General features: G+C 35.6%; 1 protein-coding gene across 1 annotated transcript; it reads right to left on the minus strand.

The window, feature by feature from the left end:
- Positions 1-16,217: 16,217 nt before the first annotated feature.
- Positions 16,218-22,652, minus strand: LOC103149174 (uncharacterized). The gene is made up of 10 exons (XM_007568203.2): positions 22,517-22,652; positions 22,254-22,438; positions 21,092-21,229; positions 20,138-20,279; positions 18,949-19,126; positions 18,096-18,237; positions 17,612-17,749; positions 16,956-17,011; positions 16,769-16,854; positions 16,218-16,573 (listed from the first exon to the last, which is right to left on the minus strand). The coding sequence occupies exons 1-10, from the start codon at positions 22,628-22,630 to the stop codon at positions 16,460-16,462; spliced, it is 1,293 nt and encodes a 430-aa protein (XP_007568265.1). The 5' UTR covers positions 22,631-22,652; the 3' UTR covers positions 16,218-16,459.
- Positions 22,653-22,874: the final 222 nt, after the last annotated feature.

Raw genomic sequence — 22,874 nt, forward strand, 5'->3', positions numbered from 1 at the left:
AGTGAGTGAAGTGAAAACAGGGATGTGCAGACAGAACTATTTATGAATATAGATCTCTAGAAAAGATTTAGAGCCCATTGCATTGAGCCCCATAGAAAACCTGATGATTATTCCACCAAATATTGATTTCTGAACGTTTCCTGAGTTAAAACATTAGTATTGTTGTTTCTAAGTCAATATAAACTTGTTTTGTTGCATTATTTGAGGTCTGAAAGCACTGCATCTTTTTCATTATTTCTTCTAATATTTTAGTAATCCTAACTGACCTCAAAAAGAAAAAGTTTAGGCTGACTTGCCATCAGCTCATCTGAAACTGTGGATTTAAATATCAGGTTTCCATTGAATCCGTGTTTTGAATAAACTCAGAGGAAGGTTTTTCATGGAGCCAGATTCAAATGAAACCTTTTTTTTTAAACGTGGGTCTAACAAACAGCTGTAGTGTGAACCATAATTTGTTTAGCTGCTATTTTAAATGTGATTTGCCTGTTCAGATGGATTTGCTTCTGCTCTGATGGTGATAAAAATAACCTGATTGATGCAGGTAGAACTGAGCTCTGTTGTTTAGTGTTGGAGGCAGGAACAGGAGGAGCTCTGTGCATGATCACAAGATAATTAGATCTACTGGAAAACAGAAAAGGTGTTAAATTAAATCAATCAATTAATTAAGTTTAATTGTATAGCACATTTCAGCAACAATACAGATCAAAGAGTTTTACACCATAAAAACAAGAAAATACACAGTTCTGGAAAACAGTCAACAACTGTCAAGTGCCGTTGATACACATCAAAATGTTGGTCAATGTTTCATTATGTTTGGTGGGTTTTAGTCTAGATTTAAAGAAACTCAGTGTTTTGGCTGTTTTGCAGTTTTCTGGAAGTTTGATCCAGATTTGCAGTGCATAGAAGCTGAATGCTGCTTCTACATGTTTGGTTCTGGTTCTAGAGATGCAGAGCAGAACCAGAAGATCTGAGAGGCCTGCAAGGTTGCTATGACAACAGCAGATATTTAATGTATTGTGGTGCTGAGCCGTTCAGTGATTTATAAACTAACATTATTTTAAAGTCTATTCTCTGAGCTACAGGGAGCCAGAAGGAATTTATATCTGGGTGATGTTTTCTAACTTCCTGGTTTTAGTCAGAACTCCAGCAGCAGCATCTGGATCTGATTGATGTTTTAGGCCGACCTGTGAAGACATAGTTGCAGTAATTGATGCAACTAAAGATAAACACATGGATGAATTTCTCTAAATCTTGTTGAAACATTCATCCTCTAATTCTGGAAATGTTCTTCAGGTGACTGACAGAAAGACAGACAGACAAACAGACAGACAGACAGACAGACAGATAGAGTAAGCATCTTTATGTGGATGTGAAGTTCAGGTCAGAGTTATCCTTATGAAAGTATCCATATTATATAAAGTTTTTCACACAGATATAAAAATCCACTGCAGTATTTTAGTTTATTGTCATAACTAAGTCTAGTCTGACTACCATTGACATGTTTCTACCTGTTGCTCGTTGTCACTTCTCGTCTCTCCAGGTCTGTAGAGGCTGAACATAAAAGTGAAACCCAGACAACAATCACAGATCAATCAATATTTTATTTAATCAATCAAAAGCATGAAATCACACCAACCTCCCAACATGATCATTGATCACTGTGAGGGACCAGACTCAAACGAAGACAGAAAATGTTCAAAGTAGAAAAAGGTTTCCATTTAATTCTTCAAAAAAAAAAATCATTAACAAAGCGTAAAGATTTAAAGCAAGAATAAAATAAAAGATAAATAAATTTGGATCCAAATTAACTGAGGTCAACTGAACAAACAAAACTGACCTACCAAACAAAGAACAAAGGCTGGTTAAATAGGGGTGGACTAACCTAAATGTACCACTTGAGGGAGGTCTGACCTAGCAAAACAAATAAATACAAAATTAACTAATGCATTCTATAAACAAATAAAGCAAACTAACTTTAACTTAGCACAAACAATAAGTGAATATTTAAGTGACAAAATTAAATAAAAATCAACTTGAAGTCTCCCCCTTCAGTCTTTCAGTGATTGGTAGATGGTTTGCCCCATGTTTGTCCACCAGCTGGTTCATGATGTGGTGGTGGTAGGAGCCACACTCACCACAAACTAAAGGAAACATTAACCACCCTGATAAAGATGCGTCTTCAGAGAGCACCGTGTCTCACCCAGCGATCTGACTGACTGTTGTAGCTCACATACATTTATACCTCGCTGTGTCCAGGTGCTTTTTCTACCTGGCCGTCCTGCAGTGGCAGTCAGGAGACGGACGCTCTCCTTCATGANGCCATAGAAATGTGAAGCGTAAGAATCTCTGACCAGCAGCAGCAGCAGAACCACAGAGAGGAACATGGTGGCTGTGAAAGTGTCTCCACACAAAGTCAGAGTTTGTTAGAAACCAGGAGGTTTGATGTGATCCACGCCCTCTCACTGCTTACGGTCCAGGAAATGAAAATGTTTGTGGCTTTACGCAGAAACCTGGTATGAGGAAGATTTATTTTACTGAAAGATAATGATCAGAGATAGAGTGAGTGAAGTAAACACAAGGATGTGCACTAAGTATTATCTGTGAATATACATGTATATCTGTGAGCATCTTCTTTATCAATATCTGATTGTGGCTTAACTTTCTTGTAGACGTTGTCGGAGTGTGACTAAGATTTATAGTCACCAGTATTTGCTGTGGTTGTTCATCTTCACCAGTCATTGGGTCTTTCACAGAGACATACTTTAAATTCACAACTAATATGAAATTAGAAAGATCAATTAACCAATTAACAGTGATGTTTTTGGACCCAGAATCCAAGTATGCAATAAGAGAACCTGCAATCCAGGTTACTACAGCATCACCATCACACGGGCCATAAATATTTATATTACGTGTATTTATAAAATTTTAACAATCATTTTTGGCAAGAAAATATCCATAAACGAAAAAAAACTTCAATCCTAAACAAATTCCTTTGAATGGATCCAAAAATATTGTTTTTAGCCACAAACTGTTGGTTTAATATCTTCATCTATGATTTGATTGAGAAAAAATAAACACAAATAATTTTGCAGATAAAGCGATGTAGTCTAAAAAATATATATCTGGACAGACAAGACAGGAAGAGAAAACATGTTTTTTCCACATAAAACCAACTTGAACTGTTTGAATAAAGATAAATTATTTTGATGACGGTCAAAGTGATTTATAATCATCAGATCAGCTCCATACACACCTGAATATAAACTTTGTTTTCTCATGATTACACATCTTCACATCTCATTACCTTCATTGAACACCAACCACTTTGTCACTTTTGCCCAGACAATAAAGAACCCGGCGTCTCAGTGCATAATAACGGCTTTTGTTTGAATAATTACTGTGGCTTCAGCTTTCAGGTGTAACTGTAAGCAGGAACAAAGCTGCAGTCTGTGCATAACAGCAAATAGTTAACAGAACAGGAGAAAACTGCTGAGTATCTGGAATGATTCACACGAGGAACAAGGAAGAAATTCCCTCTCAAGACTTCAGCAACACTTGAAATGCAGGAAAACAACTTTAGTAGCAGAACATTTCAATTTCTGGCCTTCACCAGTCGCACTGTCACAAAGACACTTAGAGACATAAAGAAAAGGAGAAATATAGAAAAATGTCTTGATTGTTATTTTGTAAACTTAAAGAGTTTAGAACTGATTCAAATGTTTCTTTTGTTTGCACATTGTTTATGCTAAAAATAAAACCCAACATATGAAATGTTCCTCACATGTACTGAGCTTTTAATATGAAACATAAAGCAGTTTTGACTCTTTAGCATCATTCATACACATGGAAAAGTGCTTTATAATAAAACACAAAAATACAAATAAAATAAAGTGTAAGGATAAAGAAAAATATGTGGAAAGAAAAGCATGAAGAGAACCAGTACATCTAATGACAGTGTTGTGTTCAAGACCACCTAACCCGAGACCGAGACAAGACCGAGACCAAATGCGGTCGACTCCAAGACGAGACCGAGAAAATGGTCTTAAGACCGGTCTCGAGACCAAGACCAACTTCGAGTACCACAACACTGTCTAATGATCAGATTATCTTGATTCAAAAATTGTTGAAAACAAATATAAAACAATATTAAAAGTCTTGTCCAACTGGATTAGTAAAAAATAAATATTGTATCACATTAAAAGACAAAACAGTCCACTTAACACTTAATCTGACTAATTTTGTTATTAATATTCGGTAACACTTTATTTGAAGGGGGTTGAATAAGACTGACATGACACTGTCATAAACATGACATAACACCTGTCATGAACATGANGTGATTTCCACTAAGTTGTCCTCCCTATCGTCCTAATCAGCCTCAGACTGGTTTCTGAGACCAAACAGCGCTCTCCTTGACCTCTCGATGACCCCACATGTCACAGAGTTAAACAGAAGTTTGATTACAAATAATTAATACACATACCACATAATGATTATAAAGAAATTTGACTAACAGTCAGTTTAAGATCAATATGCATTTAAAAATGAAATGTATAAAGCAGTCCATATATCCTGCACACCTCTAAGAATTTAAGCTGCGTTCACACTGCAGCCTGAAGTGACCCAATTCCGATTTTTTTAACGTAATGCGACCTGTATCCGATCTTCTCATGGCAGTGTGAACAGCACAGGTCGGATTCTTTTTCGAATGTGACCCATATCCGATACGTATCCGATTCAAATGCGACCTAACGTCCAGGTCGCATTCATCCGAACTGAACGTCACTGATTCTCAACAAATCTCATTATTATGCGTCCTGATAGTGGGAAGATAAACAACAACCATGACGGACTATATGAGAATTAAGTTGTTAATATGTTGCTCCGATCGCATAACAACTTCAAATATGTAAGCTAAGCTCCACCGTTAGCCTCCATGTTTACTTCCGCAAACACTGAGCACTTCTTTTTATGGCGGTTGGCAGAACACTGAGAACGCTGACGCTATGGCGCCCTCTACTGCGCATGCGGGACACTTTCAGGTCGTTTGCCCATTCACACTGCAGAACGCATACAGGTCGCATTTACTGGGAGTGTGAACGGCCCGGCAAAAATATCGGAATTGCCAAAAAATTGGAATTGAGTCACTTCAGGCTGCAGTGTGAACGCAGCCTTAGTCTAACTTATAAAATCCTTCTGATTTAACTACAATTTATTAACCCATAAATGAAAGACTAAGTACTGTGTAACGCTACTTAAAATCACTCAAATCATACTTGTATTTCCACACTATACCTAAAACAACCATAAGTCCCATGATTTATTAAAAAGGACAAGAAGTAAAAACAGATAAACCCAGAAATATTCCTCTGCAGGGATCAGATTCATTCTGATGTTTAGCCACTAGGGGGCAGCTGGTTTTTAACCTGCACTGAACCGTCGCTCAGCAGGCGGACCTTTATGTCTGCAGGCAGCCCTCGTCTGATCAGTTCATCTTTAATCTGCAGAAGAAAACANAAATATTCATGAAGGCTTATTCATGTTCATGACAGGTGTTATGTCATGTTCATGACAGTGTCATGTCAGTCTTATTCAACCCCCTTCAAATAAAGTTTTACCTAATATTCTAATTATTTTCTCTAATCTGTCTTGAGCTCATCGTTTTGTGAAACACAGATAAGTTCAAAGAGTCGACGCCCTGAAGGGGAAAACGAACCGGTCCAACCAGATTCAGTTCTGGATGCCACTTCCTGTTTACAGATCAAATCTTTGATCAGAACATGTGGACTGGGCCGAACCGCTTAAGGTGTTTTCCACTGTTTGACAACTTCACAGCTATCATCAATCATGCTTTTAATATTTTGGAGTTTTTTTATTTCTTAGACTGATATTGAAGCACTAATGTAGTTTTTAGATGCAGGGTAAATGTTCAATGTATTTACTCTATTGCAGAAATTCAATATTCACTAAACTACACTGTCAAACATTTGAAGATGGTTTAACTTGAAAATGAAAATCCACCTGCTGCCTTGAAAATGAAATTTAAATTAATAAGAAAATAGTTTTGGTTTTAACTCAAAGATTAAAGTTCATGAAGTTGATTTAACAAAAGACAAGCTTTCTAAACATTGTTTTTTAAGTTCATTAATGTTGAATTGTGAGTTTTAACTTAATGCTGCAATTTAAACCAAATAATTTCATAATATGCAAGAACACAATGCCCTCATCTGGTTGAAGGTCACATTTCTTTATTATTTTACTCACAATATCAAGTTAAAATAAATATCTATTTTACTTTAGAATACTTTAAAGTTTTGTTTTTCAAATTGCATAAACAAAATTTATGATCCGATAATTAATTTAACTAAACGTCACAATGAAACATTTAGTGTGAACAGGGTCTTATCCTCAAGCATTAAAATAAACATTTGTCTTAATAAAACACAAAAGCGAGATCAATTTAATCCAATCAATCAATCAATCAAATTTTATTTGTACAGCACATTTCAGCAGCAAGGCATTTCAAGGTGCTTTACATAATTAAAGAAAAAATAAAAACAGCATGTGACATTGAATAAACAGTAAAAAAAAAAAAAAAAAAGGATTAAAAAAGATAAAAACATACTTTTGTTACGTAATTTAAGCGCCTGTCGTCGCCGGACTCCGCCGTCCGTTTAACGCTGGTTTTATTCAGGTATTATCCAGGTATTATCCAGGTTTTATCCAGGTTTTATCCAGGTATTATCCAGGCCCCGTCGCCTGACAGGACAAGGTCTCCAACCTTGCAGCACCAGGCTCTCAAGATACAGAAGCATTCTGGGAAATAGTTCCCACTCTTTTTCTTCTTTCAGTTTTTTAAGTACAATCCTAAAACTCAGTTTCTTCAACTCTATGACAGGTCTGACAGTATTATTAAAAAGTTAACACAACTTACTGCTGTAAGTTTATCTTTCACAAACTCACATTTAGATTCAAAATCTAAAACTGGCTAAATTTATTAGACTTACGGAGTGAAGATAGACAACTAAATGTGGGTCAAATGTTTTACAGTGCAGATTGGATATTAAAATCCCAGACGCATAAATGCTACACATGAACACAGAGTAGTAATCCCTCGGTAAATATCAGTTTAATAAAAAGTTCAGGTGATGCCGTTTACTTTATATTGGCAATCTATAATAATGATTTGTGAAAGTTTCCTTATTTCATAAAAAATAACCATTGACACAGGCATCACTAATTCTACTGAAAACAGCCATAACTCCCTGATTTAATTAAGAGTAAAAAGAAGCAAAAACAGATTAAATCACATTTCCTGCAGGGATCAGATTCATTCTCATATTTGGCCACTAGGGGGCAGCGGTTTTATTAGCTGGACCGAAGCTGAGCAGACGGACCTTTATGTCTGCAGGAAGCCCTCCTGCAACCAGCTTACCTTTAATCTGAAGAAGAAAACATGACATATATGTTAGATACAGTCATTTAAAATCTTCTAATTAAAAATGGAAAACAAGTCAAATGTTTAATTTAACTTTCACTACACAATATTTTAATAAAATAAAGATTTATATAGAAGAGGAACTTTAAGTTATTGTAGATGTGAAACAAAATCTAGCAAGTTTGCCTTATTTTAAAAAACTCTACAAATTATTAAATATTGATAGTTTTTCTATTATTTTTGAATTACTTTGTGTTTTTCTCATCAACAAGATCTGATTCGCTCATTCTTCACAAAGTTTTGTTTTATTTAGTGGAGTTTACTAAAAGAAATTAGTTCTCGAGTAAAAGCCACTGAATGTTTGTGGTTCTGTTTACTATGAAATCTAATTAAATTATTTTTTCCATATTTAAGAGACTTTATTTTCTGTCTTCTTTGAAAAGCAATTAAATTTTTTTTAACTGCATCAACCTCCAAACTGGAGCTGAAAAACAAGTTTGTATTGCAATCAAGGACCAAAACTGGCCCCCGCACCACACTTTGGACACCCCTGCTTTATTTATTTATTTATTTATTTATTTATTTATTTTAAACAGACAAAAAGTAAAAACAGGGGAAAAATAAAAGTAAAACAAATTATGCTGATTGACATGCAATTTTATATAATTGGTTTTAAAAGGAGCAGGTACAAGATCTCATGACTTCCTGTCCGTCTGATATTCATCAACCTACAAACATTTAAATTTCCCCATGAGAGATAAACTCTTAAATTATTCCCACATTGATTGATATTTAAATCTCACATTCTCATCCTTAAATGTACAATAATTTACACATTTTTAACATTAAAATAGGTCCATCCTATACACCATATTTCATTTTTTAACAGTTTTTAAGCTGATTTATGTTTGTAGGAAGAAGAATTGGGTGGAAGTTGATAGTTTCTTACTTTAACAGTTAATTTAGGTGAAATGACATTTGGGATAAATTAGTTTGGATTAAATTCAGGTTGTGATGGTTTGTGTTAAAGTCCAGGACATCACTGACCGCCTTCTCGATTTCATCCTTGTCCTTCAGTGGCAGCGTAGTCGAGATCTTCAGCTTCAGAACCGTAAGACGAGCTGGAAGAACAAGAGATCAGCATGGTAGAAAGAACTACTTCCTGTTCTGTTTCCATCCTACTTACATGTTTTGGGAGGAGGACTTGGATCTGGTGATGAGAAAACAGCAGAAACATCGTGAGTTCATGAAATAAAATTTTAAAAACTAAGAATAAATCAGTGACCTGACTCACCGTTTCCAACCGTCACAACGACACACCGAAGCTCAGACTGGTAGACAGAACTGGAGACACTATGGAGATAATTCAGTGCAGGAAAATTAATATTTAATACAAAGCTGGGCAGTAACTGGCTACATTTACTCACTTAAGCATTTTTACCACGCTGTGCTTTTTACTTTGAAGTATCTCTGTTGAACTTTAAACAAAATTCGCCAGATACTCACCTGCAGTTTTTATTAAAGTTTCATGAGATTATTATTGAAAGAAACTGATTTGTAAACATTTTTCTTTTGCCTGATTTTGTTACTTATTTGAATTATTGTCATTTTGGTCTTTAAAATACCAAAATATCCATCTAATATTTTGGTCTGTACGATGATGTAATTATCAAATGATTGATAATTTGATTAGATATTCAGTAACTGAGTAGAATTTTTACCAAATACTTTTTTACTCTTACTTGAGTAAAATTTTGGGGTATTTTATCAACTTCTGGTTAAATATCAAATAATGTTCAAAATGATTTATTATAATTATTTATTATAATTTATTATAATCAAAATACTCCCAGAGTATTTTGGACCATGATAAAAAAATGTTTAAACAGGAAAAACTTTCATCTTCTATGTAAATTAAATCGTTTGTTCCTGCTGTGAAGAAGGACAGCGCCACCAAGTGGTCACTGTGTACAAGAATACAAATATAATCAAAAGTATATATGCATCTTTTTTATTTTTTACTGGAAGACTGAAAATGAGTGAATGACTCCCAGTTTGTCTTTATCTAACGGTGGCTAATGCCATGACCTCTGACCTCTACATATTCTAGACTTTATGGTACAATAAAGATACAAGTGTAACAAGTTTAACCTTAATGGAGGACCTTCATTAAGGTTAAATCATTACCATGAATTTGTCAGAAAAATGGAAAACATCAAGAAAAACCCCTGACATTTCACTTACTTTGCATTAAAACATCATTACTGCGTCTGGAGCCTTAATAATTAATGAGCTATAATCTCATATTCAGCTCTAGAAAAATTCAGAGCCCACTGCCCTGAACTCCACTGAAAACCTCCTGGTTTTTCCACCAAATACTGATTTCTGAACTCTTCCTGAGTTCAAACATTAGTGTTGTCGTTTCTAAATGAATATGAACTTATTTGCTTTATTTTAGGTCTGAAAGTGCTGCATCTTTTTCGTTACTTTCCCCATTTCTCATTTTCTGCAAATAAAAACTACATTTTTGCTTGGTATTTCAGAAACATGTCAGTAGTTTACAGAATAAAAGAACAATCTTCATTTTACTCAAACATAAACGTGTAAAAAGTAAGATCTGAGAACTGAGCATTTAATCAGTCTCTTAATTTTTCCAGAGCTGCATATCACTGAAAACATTTTCAGTTTACACTGTTTTGTAAACTCAGAGAAAAATATTGGTCAAAATGTCTGTTTAATTTTTCTGTTCTTATAAAATCTGATAGTGTTGGACTGTTCAGACGTTTTTCACAAACGTTCATATTATCATCACTATGACTGTGTAAATACTGACCTTGCTTGGACAGTGAAACAGATGGGGTGGCTCTGTCCATCTTCACTGGCAGACGGCGTCCACTTCAGGCTGAAGTTCCCCGATCCTGATGAACTCTTGACCACGTTGTACGGCCCGCTGTACAGGACTCCATTGATCCTTTATTGATGATAACAGGTTTACTATGTGATGTTTGCACTGCAAAAACACAAAATCTTACCAAGTGTTTTTAGCCTACTCATTTATCTTATTACACTTTAAATTAACTTACCATCAAGATACAGGAGCTTTTTTAAAGTAAATAATTCCTTAATATTGATGAAAAGGTGCAGGTTCTATTGGCAGATAAATTTACTTATAACAAGACAATTTCCTGGGCTGCAGTTGGTAGCACTGCTGCCTTGCAGCAAGAAGGTTCTGGGTTTGATTCCCACCCTGGGGCCTCTCTCCCTGAGCTTGTTTGGGTTCTCTCTGGGTACTCGGGCCGGTCTCTCTAAATTGTCCCTAGGTGTGTGTGTGCATGGTTGTGTCCTGCACATTTAGCAGCGAGTACATGAGGTGATTGACAGCGCTACGCCCCTCCTCCTGGCACTGATTGGTCGTTAGCGGTGCATTTCTTCAGACAGTAACAGTAGCTCAAGGAGGAGGTTGAGGAGATCGATGTTTTCACAGATTGTCTCATTACAAATACGTAAAAAAAAATTACCATATTTTGTGTAAAATAAAAGTAACAAACTGCAGCTTTAAGCCAAATGTTACCAAACGCAACCTGATTTAAATAAAGCATCTGCCCTATTTATCATATTTGGTTTTGTTGCCACTGTATTGTTCGTGTGTTTTGCGTTTCCTTACTGAGACTTCTTTGCTTCTGCTCTGATTTTGATCTCCAGAGTCTGACTGACGGGGCTGTAGAACCGAGCTCCATGTTCTGGAGTTGGAAACACAAATTTGGGCAGATAAACGCCGTCTGTGCAGGATGAAGCAGCAGAATCCACTGGAAGACAGCAAGAGAGAAACAGCATCAGTTCTGCTAATGCAGATCAGTTTGTGTGTAAATCATGTTTACGGTATAAATTATCCTGCAGAAATGAGTTTAGAAGATGAATCTTAATGTGATAAAGTATTACATCACATTACATCACAGCACATTATTACAATGATTTATTCCAGTAATCCAACAAGTGAAACTCCTGTTTTAACTAAATTCATTACACAATGTATTTAAACTGTTTGTCTTTTACTGTGATATTTAAAGATGATAGGAAATAAAATAAGACCAAAGAAAAAGTCATTTTAATGCAGGATGGATGGATAAATGGACGGAGGTTAATCCAACATTTACTGTTTATTTTAAACCTTAATTTGTGAGATTTCCAGCTGAGCTGCTGAACACAATCAATACAACTAAACACCTGAAATTAATCCCTGTAATTTTGCTCCTTGTTGTTGTTACTATGGTAACCAGGTGATCGTACCTAGAAAAGCAAACTGGACAGGTATCATGCTGATTGGATCGTTGGTAGTTTTCATGACCTTTGACCCGTTATACTGAGTCAGAGTGATGGACTTTTGGGGGAAATCCTCCATCACCATCTGGACGGCGTACCAGTTTGAACTACAGCTGGAAGTTGATCTGAATGACAGGATGCAGGTCTGCAAAAACACAGACAGAAGCTGCCAGATTAGCACAACGTATTTAAATAAATCTTAGTATTCTAAGCTGTGGTGCAGAGTAACTAAAGATGAAAAAGCTGAAGACACATGTAGTTCAAGGTTTAGTTTGGAGTTTTGAAGAGGTTCTGTGACGCTACGATCAGTAATCTGTGGTAGAAAGAAATCACATCATGGAGGGTTTTTGGAAAAGGAAGTGCATCCTCACATATAGGGGGAAGTAAACTTATCACATAACTATGAGACTTTATTTAAACAAAACTTTTTCATTGATCCACGTTTTCTGCCACTGTAATGTAATTTTCTGTTAAGTTTTGATCATTTTGAACTGAATGTGTTTATGAATAAATCTGCTTGTTACTCACAGGTGAGAGGCTGAGGACAGACGGAGGTGTGCAGGACGCACACTCTGACGAGGAACTGGCATATCTGCATTTAACCTCGTCTCCATCGGGGTCAAAGGCCAACAGGCTGATATTTCTCTGACAGTTTGAAGGAACTCTGAGGGGGAAAGATGCATCCATCACTGTGGAACATGGCTGTGTTCACTGATCACTCATGTTTTGCTCTTTTTGCCTGATTAACCTTATAATTTATACTTCTTAAAATTCCTCACAGGCTCCTATATCTTGATGCATTTTTCCTCCTTTACTCATATATTTATTAATTGCAAGACTAAAAATGATTTAGTAAGTAAACGTTTAGATTGTTGAACTGCTGTCCAGCTGTAAGAATTGATCATATGAGTTACAGCAATATTTAGTTTCCCTCTGGGATCAATAAAGTTTTTTGAATTTAAATTTGACGGATTAATTAAAACATCTAATTAAAAGCTCTTCACTGAAACTTCAGCTCACAATTGTTTCACAGTTAATGCCACAAGTCTTGCAAGATCAAAAGAAAACTTAAAATTAAAGCAACTTTAAAAACGCTATTCGAATTAAAACCTGCTGTCGACAGATAAACTCATCTGAATATGAATTTCACTAATTATACCCAAATTTATCATCATCTTTTCATGAAATTCATAACTTGTGATCCAGATGGCAGCAGAATCACCTCAGAGCTGGAAAGATGGTGGTTTGTGGTGATGAGTTGGGTCTGTTGGTGTCGGACCGGTTCCTCAGGTCAATACCAGTCACTGCTCTCCAGGATCCAATGCTATGACAATTAGATAACCAATCTCCACCAGTAAACCTGGATTGGACGATCAGAAAAGGTTTTCAGATGGAGACAAAAACTTCTCTTATAACTTCAGATTTGTCTCAATAAATAACTGAATTATCCAGTCAATGGTGAAACATGCGATAAAGTAAGTTTGTAATGTCATAATTTACAAAAAATGTTTGGTTTTGTTGAGCAAATAAAGCTCCTGACTTTCTAATCTCTCCTCATACCGAAGATTTAAACAAATATTATGTTTACAGCGAATATGAAATATTGGATTAAACATTTAAACGTGGAATCACACAAGCTGAAATGGAGAGTTGTTGGGAAGCCGCCGAGTTGTGATTTTTTCACTCTGACACCAAGAACCAGAGACTTCATCAATCTTGGTATTTGAAAGAATCGTACTTTCACTACCACAGTTTCCAAGTGGGCAGCCAAATGTACCATCTTGGCAAGAATCGAAGTTAAACTTAAAGCGAAGGATCACCTGTTGGTTAAGAAGTGAGATCAAGTTTTAAAACACTTAAAAATAGAGGAATGTATAAATAATCCACTTACAGAGATGGATCCGTCTGAATTGGTTTCCATTGGATAGTAAGTCACCATAGTGCCACGATAATGAGAGGATTGAGCGTCGCTGAGCAGCAGCAGCAGCAGCACAGAGAGCAACATGTTGCAGCAACCTGACTGCAGGAGAACTGAGCTGCTGGAGATCAGGAGGGTTTAAACTCCCACAGCCTCTCCTCTCATCCTCCTCCCCTCAGTTTCCACTGACATCCTGGACGTTCGACACTCTGATGGTGGAGTTTTAACATGAATGTGGGCCAAATATTCACATTTCACATGATTAACATGCAAGGAAAAACAGAGATAAAGACTGTTGCCATTCTGAGAAATCAGGAAATGCAGGAAGTTAAACTGAAGTTAGTTTGCAAATTTCCATTTAACTCTGAACTTCCTCTTTTAAAACATCAATGATTCTTTATTCTAACGGCTCCATTTAATCTTCATGCTCTCCGCTTGGGTCCAGATCATTTAACTCACTGTTTAAACTTCATCATTTATTCCAGCAGCTGTTTAGTTTGTTTTTTGTTTTGTTTTGGTCTGGGGTTTTTTTATAACTCTAACTGTAACATCAAGCAGGAAAAAAAAAATCCTGGCCATGCAGGTGGAGCCGCAATGTTGTAAATATAAACCATATTTGAATATTTACGACATGATATGAAAGAAGAGGTTTTTGTATTGCTGAGTCTGGTTATTTTCCATGTTTATCCAGCTTTAAATTACTCGTTTGTATCTAATCTACAGTTTTAAATAACCATGTGATACATTTTTACATGAAACTGAAAGGTAAACGAAAATAAATTTTTAAATAAACCTATAAATTCATCAGTTTGTTTTTGTATTTTTTCAAACACTGAAATTAATCGAGTTAGTTGCCTGAACGCAGGTAAATGATTATCAGATAACTCTGTTTTCCTCCAACAGCTCCTGAGTTCTGACATTTTAATAACTTTAAAGTTAAATATATTTGTTCTACATTTACATTTGAGTTATCAGGATTCATGCAAATATGTGCGTTGAGTTTTAACACAGATGAGGTTTTATGGTTTCCTGTGAAACCCAGATGCATTTATTTTTGTCCTATTCAAAGTTTTCCTCTGCTCTGATGTTGATTTGCATCGTTGTTAGGAACAGCAAACTGTTTATTCACTGCCATTACTAGCCATGCTAAGTAGCCTTAGCATTACTAGCTGACTAGCTGTTATCAGGAAGAAGCAGAGAGCAATGGAGGGAAGAGGTGGAGCGGCATGCACACAAGCTTGATTGACAGCATCAAGACCCGCCTCCTTGCTCTGATTGGTTGTCTCTCGTTGGCAACAGGAGGAAACGGAGGAGCTTGATGTTTTTCACAGGTTATTTGTCTCATATTATACTTTAACGACATGGTGACATTTTCAACAAATAAGCAAAAGAAAAAATATGTATGAAGGTTAAAAACTGCACCTTTGATCATATGAATCTTTATTATTTTTGTTCTACTTGTGGTTATGGAAACAAGTAGAGAAAATTATTTCTCAAGTCAGTGGTGCTTCATAGTAATGTTACCCTGGTAAAAATAAATAGTACAGTGTAGTAAAAAATACTCCTAAAAGTACATTTTGTCCAAGTTACTCAAATGAAGATAACTGTGCAAAAGTAATTAGTTGCTTCCTGCCTCTGTGTCTCTTTAGCTTTTAGTGTTTGTGAAAATATCATAAACTTTAGGGAAAACAAAACAGGATAAATAAACATTTTCATGTATTTGCAGTATTAATATAAACATTTAAAAAGTATTTTTTGCTCCACTGAAATGTCTCTGGAAGGTCAAAGTGGTGAATGATGACGTTTTGTCCCAAGTCGTAACTGTCAGGAGCCACATAAGACATTTTTAGGTTTACTGCCACCTGCTGGCAAACCTGTGTAAGTGCATAACAGACGACAACAATATTATTTTACCATTTTCTTATTTTTTTTTTCTTGTTAAAAAGAAAAACAAACAAATAAAGAAGTAAAATCTAAATTGTTGATGCTGTACAGAGAGTAGATAAAAACTCTGTCGGTTTAGTGGTTCTGTAATTAAATCACAAAGAGTCAAAGGTTGAAATAATTTTACAAAAACTGCAGAGAAGTTCAGTAAAAATTATTAAATCAAATGGCAAATGAAGTCAAGTTAAGTGTGTTCTTGGTGAAGAGAATTAAGCACTGAAGGCAACCATGTTTTTGTCATGCCTTATATTTATTCTAAATTAGACAAAAAAACAATTTAAATTCAATAAATGTCACATCTGCGGCTAAGAAAATAATAAATAAAATCAAGAAGAAATTATTCATAATATTACCATTTTATTCTCGCAACACTATGACTTTGTCATACGTTTGTTTTTTATCCTCGTAATTTTATGTCATAATTTTGCTTTATTTTTTTATTAGCATGGTTCTCATACTATTTTGTACAAAATGAAAACACATGTAAACATTTCTAAAAACAAGTTCAGGGAAAAAACTAACTATATTTCTTGCAGGTTTTAAAAAATAATAAGCACTTTCTACCTTTAAATACAATAAACGACATAAAATATTTCTTTACAGAGATCCAAGGACCTGACATTAAGAAATTATTTAAAAGTGTGAGAACATCTGAGGGAAAACATCAATAGCAGATCGATGAAAAGATGAACGATTCTAATAGATTACAGTTAAAATATACTAATTGTAAATATATTGTTTGAAGCCGCTGAAGTTAGGTTGTAATGTCAACAGGTTGTGTTGTGTCCAGATAAAGTGGCTCCGTGTCCAGCGCCTTTCCACAAAATGGCTCATTCTCAAAGCTGGCCACTAGGGGGCGCCACTGTGCTGTCACCACCTAACCCGTCGCTCAGCAGGCGCACAGCTATGAATGGCGGAAAGCCGCGGTTCGTTATCAGTTCTTCTCTAATCTGGAAAAGCAAATGCAGGTTTTAGTTAGGATGCAATCATAACTGGACCAAAAATAAAACATGTTAAGAATCTGGGTTAATCCACTGGATGCGAGTACAAAACCAGCGCAGCAGATTTAAAATAAATAAATAAAAATCTAAACAGGTTTAATTAACCTGCTACTTTTTGACATTATTCTCAACATAGATACTGACTGAATCTTGGATGGCATTTTTATTGTCCTTTAGTGAGAGCGTGGTTGAGATCTTCATCCTCAGAACACGGATATAAATCGGTGGTTCTGTGAATAAAACAGCAGAAACACGATCAGGTCACAAAACAATGAATAAATAAATGCAAACAAGAGGAAAATGAGAAAAACAAGCAGAAAATTAGACTTACTTATAACATTCACAACGACACATCGAAGCGCAGACTGAAAAACAGAAGCGTCGACACTGTGGAGGTAGATTTTTAAACATTAACTTTTTTCAAATATTTAGTTTTGAACCAAACATTTAGTTTGAGAACTAAACCATAAGTCCATCCTTCCATCCATATGACATCACCTACATGCTTATCCCTAGAGGGGTGGCAAAGGGTGCTGGTGCCGATTTCCAGAGGTATAAAAATCAAGTTTGCAAACTAAATATTTACCTTTCTAGCTAAATATTTAGTTTGAAAGCTAAATGCATATTTTGTAAACTAAATATTTAGCTTGTGAATTTTACATTTTTGTTTGAATTTGATGAAAACCCACATTTTTTTTTCTGTTTAACAGACCAAATATGCGACAATATTGCTGTTAATTTTTTACTGTGTAACTTTAAAAACAGCCAGTCATAGAAATAACATACAAATAAACTAAACTTGACATTGAGGAAAGATCCTCTTCAAAAGTCTCTTCAAAAGTTTGCAGTGTGAAATTCGCTTCTGCAGTAAATCACATTTTTATCCATCCTGACCAGCAGGGAACACAGCAGTTCTTTATTTCTCTCAGTATATTCCAGTACTTCCTCTGCACATTTTATAAACCTTTTGGTGATAAAAATACTGACTTTGCTTGGACAACAAAGCAGATGGGGTGGCTCTGTCCTTCCTCGCTTGCAGATGGTTTCCATGTCAGAGTGAAACTTCCTGATCCTGATGAAGTCTTGACCACGTTGTTCGGCCCGCTGAACAGCAGCTCAGTGATCCTTTATCAATTATAAAATATACAGAGGTGTTTCAAATGTTACCTACAAATAGATCAGCTGTTTCTTGAACATTTGAATGTTTTTTTTATTGAAAAAGTGAAGCAATTCCATTAGACTGTCCTTACATTCAAGAAAACTGAAACTATCAGAACAGAAATTGTTTTTCTAACATTTATTCCATGTGATCTCTATACATTTTTTCCCCGGGATAAAAGATTCGCTCCAATTCCAGCTTGAGTCAAATGTAACCAAACATAACCTGATTCAAATAAAGGGACATATGCATGCACTACCTTTTGTTTTCTTTCTACTGAATCTACTTTTCGTGTGTTTTGCATTTCCTTACGCAGAATTAGTCGCCTCTGCTTGTATGCTGATCTGCACGGCCTGATTGGAAAAAATGGGAAGCTGAGCTCCGTGTTCTGGAGTTGGACTCACAAATCTCGGCCGATAAAATCCTTCTGTGCAGGAAGATACTGCAGGACCCACTGGAAAACATCAGGAGCAAAACAACGTCAGGCATCCTGAACTGAAAATGTAAATGCTTTTCTGTTTAGAAGCAAAAACCAAAACTGAGCAAATTGGAATTACAGAAATAAATTCATTTAACGAAAGCACAGCAATTACAGAAAAGCTCACATTTTTGACTTTTAAAAGAAAAAACTGCAATGGAAATCAAATCAAATCACACAAGTCATGTGATCAACAACAGGAAACGACGAACAATTTAGAGAAAAATAATTGCAGTAAAGGTCAGGAAAAAAATGTGCGGATTTGTTGATTTTTTGTGAATTTTGCTGATTTGTGACTTATTGGTGTAATTTCCAGTCTACAGGGCCACATAAAAAGCTACAGCGGGCCAGATTTGGCCCCCAGGCCTTCAGTTTGATACCGGAGTAATAGAGGGTGTGGTTATTACCTGCAGGACAACTTTAGAGGCCATAATAAATTCAGTAATTCATGCAAAACCAGTCCAAACTGAGTACTGAGTCCAGACACTGCTCACTTTATGGACACACTCTGGCAATAAAATTACATTTTCTTAACTGGTCTTATTTATTATTTTTGATTTTTAAAAACCCTACTGTTGGGTTTTCTTTAGCTTTAGGACATAATTAACACCTAACATAAACCAATCTAATGTCCATTTTGCTCATCATGGCTGTTACTATGGTAACCAGGTGAAAAGATGACTGTACCTTGAAAGGGGAACTGGATCGGTATCTTGCTGATGGCATCGCTGGTAGTTTTTACGACCTGTGACCCGTTATACTGAGTCAGGGAGATGGATTGTCGGGGAAAATCCTCCATCACCATCTGGACGGCGTACCAGCCTTCATTACTGCTGGACGTTCCCTTGAATGACAGGATGCAGGTCTGCAAAAAACAGAGAAACCACAACATTAAAACAAGGTGTCAGATTAGTAACTTGGATGATGCATTCAAATAACTCAAACTGATTTCTGATTAGACATTTTTGTCTTTTATTTTTATTCAGTTAGCTGTTAACATAAGCATTGTATCCCACTGATATCTACAATTTAGCAACTAAATTGTTATCTTCTATTTTTGGAATTTACGGTATATTATAAGAGTTATCCTCAGGTTAATTTCATTCCCTGCTACAGCCGTGGTGAAGTACCTAATTTTAAAATTTGCCACAGTTTCAACAGGTTAGAAATTGAGTGAAACTGAAACCACTTTCAGGTTTATGTCCTTTAATTAGCACTACATCCTTAAGAAAATTTAAAAGTTTGTTGTTTTATTAGAGAATCTTTTCAGTGCCAGTAATGCCGGAATTAATCGTAAATAATAAAAACTTTGTGGTATTCTGATTCAGTATTTGTGAGTTGTGTTACCACCCCCACGCCACTAGAGGCAGTAGCAGACCCAAAAGACGTAACTAAGGAGCAGATTTAGAAGTACGCAGAAAACTACAGAATTTAAGAGCTGCGCTGAAGTAAATAAAAGAGAAAAGTTCAAATGCATGCTGAGAGAGGAGCTCCTTACTAAAGATGAAGATATATCCCAGATCTCAAAAGAAAATAAAAACGAGAGACCGCGATAATATAGGAAATAGCGCCCCCTTCCTTTCCGGAGTATAATGGCCCCATTTCCAAATGAGGTATGAGACTGACGGTGGTCCGTCCCCGTCTCTTTCTGTTTGCTGCAGCGACGTGTACTTGGAAAAAAAGTGTTTCAATTCAACTTATTTATTTCCATAATTCCAATTTGCACAATTTTAAAATCAATCTGAAGAAGGGATAGAAGAGATGTTTAAGATATAAGCGCTAACTGGGAAGTCTGCCCTCAAGACAATATAACCAAACAGGAAATCCATTGTTAGGAAAATGGGTTTTTCTAACATGAAATTAGCTCGTTACTTACAGAAGTGAGGCTGAGGACAGGCGGAGGTGTGCAGGGCGACGCACATTCTGTTAAAGAAAGGTTAGCATATCTGCACTGAACCTGGTCTCCATCGGGGTCAAAGGCCAACAGGGGGATGTTTACTGCACAGTTTGATGGAACCCTAATGGAGCAAAAACAAAAAGATATTAATTAATGTAAACATGTCTGCTTTTATTTGCTTCATATCAAAGACGTATATGAAGATCTGATGCAGTGCGTTCATTTTTAAATTGTGTGATCAAACAGAACCCACTGCAAACAATAAACAGAAAAAAAATTCTTAAATAAAATTAGTGTAAAACGTTATCATTGGAAATCAAAATATCTTTTTGAGGTAGAGTCGAGAAACTACAACACAAAAATAAAGTTAGTTTCAGATTTCCTCTTAGCATCGATTCAATACGTTTACCAACTTGGTATCAATATTATCAATATTTGGATCAATCCAACCACTCCTATTGCAGATTGAATTGTAAACAGCCACAAAAACGAAAAAACATATTAAATTAACTTTAATCTGATTTAATCTGTTTAAATTGTAGCTCTTTTGCGTTGGCGTAAGAAGGTTCTGGGTTCGAATCCCTAAAACCTTAACACACTTATTTCACAATTATGTTTTAATTCTAGACATATTTTTAATGGATTTAACTCAAATCTGTTTATTTAAGTTAAATCCATTAAGTCCTCCTAAAAAAACTAAAATGGTTTAAAACTTAAATAATTTGTGTTTTGTAAGAAAATATTAACTTTTCTTTTTGTAACATTTTTGTCACGTCACCCCTTCCTCTGACAAATTAACACAAGTAAAAGAATTATGACTGAATTCATTATGTTCATTTATTGAAATGAGTAGCATTTAGATTTCAACTTATGATAAGTAATTACACAGCTTCGACTAATTAGAAGAATTGATTTAGAAACCAGCAGAATTACCTCAGTGCGGGAACCACGGTGGTTTGTGGTGATGAGTTTGGTTTTTTGGTGTCGGATCGCTGCCTCAGCTCAACGTCGGTCACTGCTCTCCAGGCTACAATCCCATTTAAATTAGTAAACCATTCACTGCTGGAAAACCTGTAATCAACGTTCATTATTGGTTTTAACAAGAACGTTTGTTCAACTGTAGTTCTGGGTCAATAAATCATTGAATTCTCTTTATAGATTTGGTATTTAGTTGAGCTAATAAAGCTTCTGAGTTTCTAATCTCTCCTCATATTGATGATTTAAACCAGGAGGTCCAAACTTTTACCAAGTGGGCCAAAATTGTAGGCACCGAAAATCAAGAAATTAAAGGATTTTGATATTTATTGTAGATCCAAAACTTGACAGCGATTTTTATGACAGTTTACTAGAGCCGCTGCAGACTGAATAAAATTAGTGCATTTCCACCAAAAACTCATTATTTTGTGATTAATCTCAGAAAAATTCCAGAAAATTTTTCAAAACATTTTTCATTTGAAATTCAGAATTGACCAAGTATTTTGAAAACAAAAATGTCTGATATTAATCAAAAAATCTGTTGGGTTTTTTTTAATTTTTTTTTTTGAGCAAATGTTTTTCGTTATTTAATTTTTTTTTTAGAAAATTTTAAGATTGAGTTTTTTGCATAACGTTTCTATTCACTACTTTAATTTTGCACATTTTCTGTATTAAAAGAAATACATTTAGTTTTCTGTTTCTTTTGGCTTTGACTGAATACATTTATTCTCAGTAATAAGAACAGGATCTGGGTCATTTTGTTTCAAAATACTTGCCATAATTAGCCAAATGTAAGAAAGAGAAAAAGCTGATTTGGGTGCAGTAAAGTCACATTTTCAGTCAAAGTTTCTGTATAAATTCAGTTTTACCTTTTGTTTAACTTGGTTATAAAGAGATGAATACTTTGTGTTGTACTTTGTAAGAAAATCATGTTGGTAACCATTTTACCCTGATTATAAATTAAAAATCTCTATCTGGCCAAATTTGCATAATTTTTTAATTGCATTTGGGGGCCGCACAAAATCAATCTACTGGCCACAAATGGCCCCTGAGCCTCACTTTGGACACCCCTGATTTAAACAGCTGAACTTTGATTTAAACATTTTAAATGTGGACTCACACAAGCTGCAGTGGAGAGTTGTTGGGAAGACGCCGAGTTGTGATTTTTTCACTCTGACACCAAGAACCAGTGACTTCATCAATCTTGGTATTTACAAGAATCGTACTTTCACTACCACAGTTTCCAGAACAAGAATAAGTACCATCAGTGCAGGCTTGATGGTTAAACTTAAAGCGAAGGATCACCTGTTGGATTTTAAGACGTGAAATCAAGTTTTAAAACACTTAAAAATAGAGGAATGTATAAAATAAAAATCTACTTACAGAGATGGATCCATCTGAGTTAGTTTCTGTTGGATAGTAAGTCATCATAGTGCCACGAAAATGAGAGGATTGAGCGTCGCTGACCAGCAGCAGCAGCAGCACAGAGAGCAACATGTTGCAGCAACCTGACTGCAGGAGAACTGAGCTGCTGGAGATCAGGAGGGTTTAAACTCCCACAGCCTCTCCTCTCATCCTCCTCCCCTCAGGTTCCACTGACATCCTGGACGTTCGACGCTCTGATGGTGGAGTTTTAACATGAATGTGAGCCAAATATTCACATTTAACAGGAATTTAAATGGGGTGAGGGGACGAGCAGGTCTTATTTTTAAGCCTGTTATATATTTGGGGTTTTTGTGAT

Source organism: Poecilia formosa, unplaced genomic scaffold (genome assembly GCF_000485575.1).
Source record: "Poecilia formosa unplaced genomic scaffold, Poecilia_formosa-5.1.2 Scaffold218, whole genome shotgun sequence".
Taxonomy (NCBI): Eukaryota; Metazoa; Chordata; class Actinopteri; order Cyprinodontiformes; family Poeciliidae; genus Poecilia; species Poecilia formosa.